Source organism: Nicotiana sylvestris, chromosome 11 (genome assembly GCF_000393655.2).
Source record: "Nicotiana sylvestris chromosome 11, ASM39365v2, whole genome shotgun sequence".
NCBI lineage: Eukaryota > Viridiplantae > Streptophyta > Magnoliopsida > Solanales > Solanaceae > Nicotiana > Nicotiana sylvestris.
The window spans coordinates 30,283,169-30,293,305 of record NC_091067.1 but is presented as its reverse complement, the minus strand read 5'-3'; the positions used below and the strand labels follow the sequence as shown (position 1 = coordinate 30,293,305).

Genomic DNA, 10,137 nt, shown 5'->3' with positions numbered 1-10,137 from the left:
CTATAGCAACCATGGGAGATGTGGAACCCGTTCCTAATTTTCGTGGTTGGGTAGATTTAATCATGAGAGTTATGCCTATGGAGGCGAGAACGTGGAAATCCATTTCCAATTTACGTGGTTGGAAAGTGAAAACTCACGGTATGCATCTCTTTATCATTTTTCGTATGACAAGTCCTTTATTTTTTTTCTAACTTTTTTTTAAAATCCTTCTTTTTGTCAGGATATGCTATTCGAGGAATGACAACCGAAGTGGCTACTGCCCTTTGAGCCTCTTCTGGTACTTCTCTTTCTGTGGAGAGAACTCAAGCTAGGCTGTCAAAGAGGAAAGTTGTAGAAGAATATTCTGAGGACGATGAAGACGAAGACACCTCTTTGATAGCTAGACCAAGAGCCAGGAGACGCATAGTTTCCGAGAATGAAGTTGAAGTTACCCCTGTCTGTGCCTCTCTTACTGAACCTGTTCACATTCCCTCTGAAGATGAAACCACTCCGAGGGACACCAACGAATCTATTCATCGTCTCTTCGTTGGTGGTTTTGAAAGTGGAGAACTAGGTCCAGTTTTAGATGAAGTTCCTCTTTCTTCCTCTGTTCCCATTCCTTCTTTTCCTGCTTCTTTACCTACTTCTGTTCCCTTACCTACTTCGAGTCCTATGACTCCTGTTATTTTCACTTCTTCTACCACTCTTCCTTTTATAGCCCCCCTTCCTCTGTTCAATATGCAGAGGAGGGTTCTAGTAGCAGAAGCTTGGCTATGAGGAGCGTTACGCTTGAAGTTCCTGCTAACAACAGCCTTTTAAGGAAGTCTGGTAGAGCAGATGACTGGCTTAGGCCTTTGATTGGAGATATTGAGAAGAAGAAGATGGACAACCATAGCTGCTTAACTTTGATGAATGACATTGTTCATTCTACTTTGAAGGTATTCTTCCTTTACTTACTAACAAGTTTTTTTTTTTAAAAAAAATCTTATTTCTATAAATTGTCACTGCAGGCTAACCTCATTGGTACAGAATTAATGGGAAGAATTTCCCTTCTGAAAAAGAAAGCCCGTGAGTCTGAAAAGTCTATCCACGAGGCTGAGGAAATAGCCAGGGGAGCACAGCTAGAAGCAGCCAATTGGAAAGAGCAGTTTGAGAATGCTCAGGGAACTATAGAAGAATTGCTAGAGAGTAGAAATCTCCTGGAGCAATAAAAGCGAGGTTTGACTTCTGAGCTAGCAGTTGCCAAGGCTTCTTCAAGCCAATTTGAGAAAGATAAGGAGCGCCTTGAGTGTTCATTTTCAGAACAACTATCAAATTGTAGTGAAGAGATCATAGAACTTAAGGTACTCTTGGCCAAGAAAGAAGAGTATGCAGGGGAGTTAGTGCAAAGCTTGACTCCAGCTCAAGCTGATTTAAAAATCTCTTCTGATAAGGTACGTACCTTAGAGAGTTCTCATGCCTCCCTTGAAGCATCTTTTGAATCCTCTTTAGCTGGAAATCAAGTGTTAAAGAATGACCTTGCTATGTGGGAAAGGGAGTATGAACTTCTTGAGGAGAATTTTAACATAGAGGTGAGTTGGGCTTTTCTAAACTCTCATCGTGATGCTTTAATAGAGGCCAGTCAAGAAAACTTTGATTTAAACTCAGAGTTGGCCAAAGTTTTAGAGACCATTGATAAAACCCAACAACCACTTGACTTTCCCTTTCCGTTAATTGAAGCTCCCGTGGCTGAAGAACCTTTAAATGAAGAAGCCGTTGCTATGGCAGTTGAAGTTGAAAATGTTGCAATTCCAGCTTCAGAGGGTGAAACTTCTATGACTCAGTCTGTGGAAGTTGAAGCTTCCGTGACTCCTGCTTCCCTCGTTGATCCTAACATTTCAAGCTCAGCTGAAACCGTTCCTGTTGCTGCTTCTTCAGAAGTTGCCACCGTGCCTGTGGCTGAAAGTGAAATTAATATTGCAACTTCTGATGTGCTAACCCCTTCAATTGGATGATGGTTTTATCCCTTAGTTTTTAAGGGATTTTTTGGTGAAAGTCCCCAGTTATCATAATGGGGCACTTGTATAAACTTTTATTGACTAAGTTTCTACTTAGTCTTTTTAATTATATTAAGAAGTTTTGTTAGTACTTCAATGTGTTCTATTCTTGCCTTTTCCTTACTTATTTAGGACTTATAAAATAGTTTAGCATTTTTATCCTTTGAAAATGCTTTATGATTCTTCTCATGACTTATTAACATGAGGTTTATAAAAGAGGACCCTTTTATTTTATCGACACTTAATGAAGAAGACGTCTCAACTTCACAATGGTGTTATAATACGATGAAAGAAATAGGAATACACATGTTTTGTATGAAACAACTTTGACAAGTTTTTATTCATGAACTTTAACAAGTTTTTTGACTATTACATGTATTAAAATACATCTATAACTTCCTCGTAACTATTTTTCTTGTAACAGATTTTTACATAATATAAAATAAACAAGATTTTTCTTCATAACCTGTTTCAGTACATAGTCATGACCCTATCTTTATATGAAGAGTTTGAGAGGTGACTTCGTTTATGAGTTTGAGAGATCACTCTGTTGTTCTCATGGGAAAAACATTATGATGAATGTCTTGTGTTTGTTGAACACGATGATGAATGCTGAAGACTTCGTAACTTTTTCTCAACACTTGCCTCTTTGTGGCCGACTTTTGTTCGATATTCGTATCTGTGTATAATATGTAGTCCCCCAAGTATTTAGAGAAAGCTGACACTTTTCCTTCTTTAATCACTGAACCTTTGGTTTCTATTGTTCGAAAAGATTGCAACTGGAGAAGTGATTTTCGTATAGTAATCCCTAATCCAAATCAAAGAATATCTTCTTTTAGGATTGGATTTTCTTTTGTTTATACTTACCCCTACACTTTGGGATTTATTCCTACAATTGACCCAGTCATACTTGCTTTCTGTCATTTTTTCAAAATTTGTTTGGGACAAATCGGTCCCCTTGTATGGAGAACAGTGGCTTGTTTGAGGTATTTATCTATTAAAGCCGGTGTTTATTTTTCCTTTCCCCACGTTATTCATCTTTACCACCCTAAGTTATTTCGCAATAGAGTTTTTACTCTAACTGCAAGAAGTAAAAAGGTCTTAGTAAGCCCTGAAGATGACAAGGACCGCGGGTGGTACACTCGTTATGTTGCGGTACGCACAGTTGATTTGGTGGGTGAAACAAATATCCCCTTCCCTGAGAAGTGGAACTTTGCACGTAAGTTTTTTTTTACTTACCGTTTTTACCTCTTAAAAATTTCAACTTCTTTACTAAGTTCATCCTTTTTTGCTCTTCTATAGCAACCATGGGAGATGTGGAACTCGTTCCTAATTTCCGTGGTTGGGTAGATTTAATCATGAGAGCCATGCCTATGGAGGCGAGAACGTGGAAATCCTTTTCCAATTTACGTGGTTGGAAAGTGAAAACTCACGGTATGCATCTCTTTATCATTTTTCGTATGACAAGTCCTTTATTTTTTTTTCTAACTTTTTTTTAAAATCCTTCTTTTTGTCAGGATATGCTATTCGAGGAATGACAACCGAAGTGGCTACTGCCCTTCGAGCCTCTTCTGGTACTTCTCTTTCTGTGGAGAGAACTCAAGCTAGGCTGTCAAAGAGGAAAGTTGTAGAAGAATATTCTGAGGACGATGAAGACGAAGACACCTCTTTGATAGCTAGACCAAGAGCTAGGAGACGCATAGTTTCCGAGAATGAAGTTGAAGTTACCCCTGTCTGTGCCTCTCTTACTGAACCTGTTCACATTCCCTCTGAAGATGAAACCACTCCGAGGGACACCAACGAATCTATTCATCGTCTCTTCGTTGGTGGTTTTGAAAGTGGAGAACTAGGTCCAGTTTTAGATGAAGTTCCTCTTTCTTCCTCTGTTCCCATTCCTTCTTTTCCTGCTTCTTTACCTACTTCTGTTCCCTAACCTACTTCGAGTCCTATGACTCATGTTATTTTCACTTCTTCTACCACTCTTCCTTTTATAGCTCCCCCTTCCTCTGTTCAATATGCAGTGGAGGGTTCTAGTAGCAGAAGCTTGGCTATGAGGAGCGTTACGCTTGAAGTTCCTGCTAACAACAGCCTTTTAAGGAAGTCTGGTAGAGCAGATGATTGGCTTAGGCCTTTGATTGGAGTTATTGAGAAGAAGAAGATGGACAACCATAACTGCTTAACTTTGATGAATGACATTGTTCATTCTACTTTGAAGGTATTCTTCCTTTACTTACTAACAAGTTTGTTTTTTTTTAAAAAAAAAAATCTTATTTCTATAAATTGTCACTGCAGGCTAACCTCATTGGTACAGAATTGATGGGAAGAATTTCCCTTCTAAAAAAGAAAGCCCGTGAGTCTGAAAAGTCTATCCACGAGGCTGAGGAAATAGCCAGGGGAGCACAGCTAGAAGCAGCCAATTGGAAAGAGCAGTTTGAGAATGCTCAGGCAACTATAGAAGAATTATTAGAGAGTAGAAATCTCCTGGAGCAATAAAAGCGAGGTTTGACTTCTGAGCTAGCAGTTGCCAAAGCTTCTTCAAGCCAATTTGAGAAAGATAAGGAGCGCCTTGAGTGTTCATTTTCAGAACAACTATCAAATTGTAGTGAAGAGATCAGAGAACTTAAGGTACTCTTGGCCAAGAAAGAAGAGTATGCAGGGGAGTTAGTGCAAAGCTTGACTCAAGCTCAAGCTGATTTAAAAATCTCTTCTGATAAGGTACGTACCTTAGAGAGTTCTCATGCCTCCCTTGAAGCATCCTTTGAATCCTCTTTAGCTGAAAATCAAGTGTTAAAGAATGATCTTGCTATGTGGGAAAGGGAGTATGAACTTCTTGAGGAGAATTTTAACATAGAGGTGAGTTGGGCTTTTCTAAACTCTCATCGTGATGCTTTAATAGAGGCCAGTCAAGAAAACTTTGATTTAAACTCAGAGTTGGCCAAAGTTTTAGAGACCATTGAGAAAACCCAACAACCACTTGACTTTCCCTTTCCGTTAATTGAAGCTCCCGTGGCTGAAGAACCTTTAAATGAAGAAGCCGTTGCTATGGCAGTTGAAGTTGAAAATGTTGCAATTCCAGCTTCAGAGGGTGAAACTTCTATGACTCAGTCTGTGGAAGTTGAAGCTTCCGTGACTCCTGCTTCCCTCGTTGATCCTAACATTTCAAGCTCAGCTGAAACCGTTCCTGTTGCTGCTTCTTCAGAAGTTGCCACCGTGCCTGTGGCTGAAAGTGAAATTAATATTGCAACTTCTGATGTGCTAACCCCTTCAATTGGATGATGGTTTTATCCCTTAGTTTTTAAGGGATTTTTTGGTGAAAGTCCCCAGTTATCATAATGGGGCACTTGTATAAACTTTTATTGACTAAGTTTCTACTTAGTCTTTTTAATTATATTAAGAAGTTTTGTTAGTACTTCAATGTGTTCTATTCTTGCCTTTTCCTTACTTATTTAGGACTTATAAAATAGTTTAACATTTTTATCCTTTGAAAATGCTTTATGATTCTTCTCATGACTTATTAACATGAGGTTTATAAAAGAGGACCCTTTTATTTTATCGACACTTAATGAAGAAGACGTCTCAACTTCACAATGGTGTTATAATACGATGAAAGAAATAGGAATACACATGTTTTGTATGAAACAACTTTGACAAGTTTTTATTCATGAACTTTAACAAGTTTTTTGACTATTACATGTATTAAAATACATCTATAACTTCCTCGTAACTATTTTTCTTGTAACAGATTTTTACATAATATAAAATAAACAAGGTTTTTCTTCATAACCTGTTTCAGTACATAGTCATGACCCTATCTTTATATGAAGAGTTTGATAGGTGACTTCGTTTATGAGTTTGAGAGATGACTCTGTTGTTCTCATGGGAAAAACATTATGATGAATGTCTTGTGTTTGTTGAACACGATGATGAATGCTGAAGACTTCGTAACTTTTTCTCAACACTTGCCTCTTTGTGGCCGACTTTTGTTCGATATTCGTATCTGTGTATAATATGTAGTCCCCCAAGTGTTTGAGCGGTGAAGTATGAAGCCTCGAGCACTTGTTTATTTCTTTCAATTTGGTCCTTTTCCTGAAACAGAAAAATATACGGGACTCGGAGGTGCGATTATAGATGAAGACTGCCTAACTCGTGTGTATTTCCATCAGATTAATTGTAAACCTGGGCTGGGAATTTTAAAATACTCCATTTTGCCTTGCAGGTCGTGACTCATCATTTGGCACGAGTTAGGGTTTTTGACTAGCATCTAAAATTGTTTGTAAAACTTTAATAATTCAAAAGAAAATTTTTAACATGGCGATACCTGACAGTGGGTACTTTCTTAGAAGTAATATCTCTTTAAATGGACGGCATTCCAATGTGAGGGTAAAACTTTGTCGTCCATTGTCTCCAACTCGTATGCTCCTTTTCCCGCAATGTCACGAACTCTGTATGGTCCTTCCCACGTTGGACTTAGCTTTCCTGAATTAGCAGCCTTTGCAGATTGGAACACTTTTTTAAGCACGAAGTCCCCAATTTTGAAAAATCTAAGGCGTGTTTTCCTATTGTAATATCGTTCAATTACTTGCTTTTGTGCTGCCATTCTTATCAATACAGCTTCTCTTCTTCCTTCAAGCAAATCAAGGTTGACCCGCATCTCTTCATCATTAGATTCCTCCGTTTCCCGAACGTACCGTGTGCTTGGTTTACCTATTTCAACTGGAATTAAGGCTTCCGCACCATAAACCATTGAAAATGGTGTTTCTCCAGTGCTTGTTTTTGTCGTTGTACGATAAGCCCATAATACTCTAGGTAATACCTCAGGCCAATTACCTTTTGAATCCTGTAACCTCTTCTTCTAGTTGTTGATAATGACTTTGTTAGTGGATTCCGCTTGTCCATTACCCACTGGATGGTATGGCGTAGACGTTATCCTTTTAATCTGCCAACTTTGAAGAAATTCTGTGATTTGAGCTCCTATGAATTGTGGTCCATTGTCCCACACGATCTCCTTTGGTGCTCCAAAACGGCATATTATATTTCGCCATATGAAGTCTTTAACTTCATTCTCTCGTACCTGTTTAAATGCTCATGCTTCTACCCATTTAGTGAAATAATCTGTGAGTACAAGTAGAAACTTTACCTGACCTTTTGCTTGTGGAAGTGGACCTACGATATCCATTCTCCATTTCATAAAAGGTCACGGGGCTATAACAGGGTGTAGTAACTCAGCTGGTCTGTGCATATTATTGTCGTATCTTTGACATTTATCACATTTGGACACGAAACTGTTTGCCTCGTCTTCCATCTTAGGCCAATAATATCCTGCTCGAATCAATGTTCTTACCAGCGACCTTCCTCTTACGTGATTTCCACAATGTCCTTCGTGCACTTCCCTCATCACATATTCTGTTTAAGAGGGTCCGAGACACCGTGCTAGTAGTCCACCGAACATCTTTCAATAAAGATTTCCTTGATACAAACAATATCGAGCGGCTTTTTTGCGAAGCGCGTGACCCTTACCTTTGTCAATAGGCACGGTTTCGTGTTGTAAAAAACAATAATTTCGTTTCTCCAATCCCATGTTAGATGATTAAAGTTTACCTCATTCTTATCAGGTTCGAGAACGGAATGAAATAAATGTATGACTGAAGCATTTGCGTCGTTTGCTACGTCAGCTGCAGATGCGAGATTAGCTAAAGCATCTACCTCCACATTCTCATCTCTTGGAATCTGCATTACCTTCCAAGTTTGGAATTGCTTAATTAGTTCCCGTACCTTTTCGAGATATTCTTGCATTCGAGTTTCCCTGGCTGTAAGTCCCCAGCATTTGATTGACCACGAGTTGAGAATCACTCTTGATTATAATTTGTGTTATGCCGAGTTCTCTTGCCAATTCCAAACCTGCAATTACAACTTCGTACTCTGCTTCATTGTTAGTTATAGAATGACATTTTATAGCTTGCCTAATAATTTCACCCGTAGGTGGTATGAGAACTATACCCACCTGCTCCTTTTATATTAGATGAACCATCAGTGAATAAAACCCAAGTCCCCGGGTTTGCACCATTAAAAACTTGTAATTCTTTTGTTGCTTCTAAATGCATCCCCTGACTAAAATCAGCCACGAAATCAGCTAGTACTTGAGATTTTATAGCGGTCCTGAGTTGATAAATGATTTCGTATTCACTTAGTTCTATAGCCTATTTTGCTAATCTTCCTGACAGTTCATGTTTATGCAAAATATTTCGAAGCGGAAAAGCAGTAACTACAATAATGGGATGACATTGAAAATAAGGTCTTAATTTTCTAGATGCCATGATCAAAGCTAATGCTAACTTTTCTAGCTGTGGGTATCGTGTCTCAGCATCTAATAAGGACTTACTTACATAATAAATAGGAGATTGTTTACCTTGGTCCTCACGGACTAAAACAGCACTTACCGCAACTTCAGATACAACCAGATAGATGAGAAGCTTTTCTCCCACCTTTGGTTTTGCCAATAACGGTGGTTTTGACAAATAAGCTTTCAAATTTCTAAGGGCTTGTTGACAATCTTCATTCCATTCAAAATGATCTTGCTTTTTGAGTGCAGAGAAAAACTTAAAACACTTTTCTGAGGATTTGGAAATAAATCTCCCCAAAGCTGCAATTCTTCCCGTTAATCTTTGGACTTCCTTTTTATTAGTAAGGATATCAGGGATTTCTTCTATTGCTTTGATCTGAGAAGGATTTACCTCAATACCACGGTTAGAAACAAGAAAACCCAAAAACTTACCTGATGCAACTCCAAATGCACATTTTTCTGGGTTGAGTTTCATATTAAATTTTCGCAAAATTTCAAATGTAACAGATAGATGAGAAATATGATCATGAGACTGCTGGGTTTTGATGAGCATATCGTCTATATATACCTCCATTGTTTTTCCTAAATATTCTTGGAACATTTTGGTAACCAACCTTTGATAGGTTGCCCCAGCATTTTTGAGACCAAAAGGCATTACTTTATAACAGTAAGTCCCCCTGTCTGTAATGAAAGAAGTTTTTTCTTCATCACTAGGGTCCATTTTAATTTGGTTGTACCCTGAATATACATCTAAAAAGCTTAGAAGTTCATGTCCTGCAATTGCATCGATTAACTGATCTATATGTGGTAAAGGAAAAAAATCTTTTGGACAAGCTTTATTAAGATCTATATAATCTACACAGACTCGCCACTTACCATTTTTCTTAGGTACAACAACTCTGTTGGCTAACCAATTAGGGTACTTTACCTCGCGGATTGACCCAATTTTTAATAGCTTTTGGACCTCATCTTGAATCACCTGGTTTTTGAAAGCCCCTTGCTTTCTTTTCTTTTACTTTATTGGTGTAAAGGATGGATCTTCGTTTAATTTGTGAGTCATCCGGTGGTATCCCTGTCATGTCGGCGTGGGACCAAGCAAAACAGTCCACATTAGCTTTTAAAAATTTAATCAACATACCTCGCATATCTGAGCTTAAATTGGCTCCAATGTAAACCTTCCGTTCAGGCCACTGTTCGAATAATATCACAGTTTCGAGTTCTTCAATTGTTGTTTTGATATTTTCATTCTCTTCAGGTTCTTGAATTGTATCAGGTCTCGAGTCTAAATCCGTCTTTTCTTGTTCAACTGAGGTTTGATCCTTGAATCCTTCAACTGTTTCCTGTAATTGCTATTTTTCTTTATTTACAGTGCTCGTACCTGTTACAGCGTTGATACTCTTAGCTGTTTGCTGATCCCCACGAATTTGGCAAATTCCCCATAGTGATGGGAATTTAATAACTCGATGTAGAGTTGATGGGATATCATCCATATCTTGTATCCACGGTCTTCCCATGATCATATTATAAGCCATTTCCATATCTACCACCTGAAATTTAGTTTCTTTAACAACACCTGCAACAAAGGTTGTTAGAATTACCTCTCCTTTTATTACCACACTTGAATTGTCGAAGCCTGACAAGGTATGCGCCTTGGGTATCATTTTGTCTTCAGCTTGCATTTCACATAATACCCTTAGTAATATAATATTTACGGAACTCCCTGGATCAATCAAAACTCGTTTTACATTAGTATCACGTACAAGTAAAGATATTACCAGTGCG

General features: G+C 38.3%; 1 protein-coding gene across 1 annotated transcript; it reads left to right on the top strand.

Annotated features, from left to right (window-relative positions):
* Window positions 1–3,963: 3,963 nt before the first annotated feature.
* On the top strand, window positions 3,964–9,748 carry LOC138880881 (HDA1 complex subunit 2-like). The gene is made up of 5 exons (XM_070161064.1): window positions 3,964–4,230; window positions 4,308–4,460; window positions 4,512–5,267; window positions 9,611–9,628; window positions 9,725–9,748. The coding sequence occupies exons 1-5, from the start codon at window positions 3,964–3,966 to the stop codon at window positions 9,746–9,748; spliced, it is 1,218 nt and encodes a 405-aa protein (XP_070017165.1).
* The last annotated feature ends 389 nt before the right edge of the window (window positions 9,749–10,137 follow it).

Coding starts and splice junctions, on each gene's coding strand:
- LOC138880881 (XM_070161064.1), top strand. CDS start 3,964: ATGACTCATGTTATTTTCACTTCTTCTACCACTCTTCCTTTTATAGCT. Junction 4,231..4,307: donor TTGTTCATTCTACTTTGAAG/GTATTCTTCCTT, acceptor TTGTCACTGCAG/GCTAACCTCATTGGTACAGA. Junction 4,461..4,511: donor AGCAGTTTGAGAATGCTCAG/GCAACTATAGAA, acceptor GAGCAATAAAAG/CGAGGTTTGACTTCTGAGCT.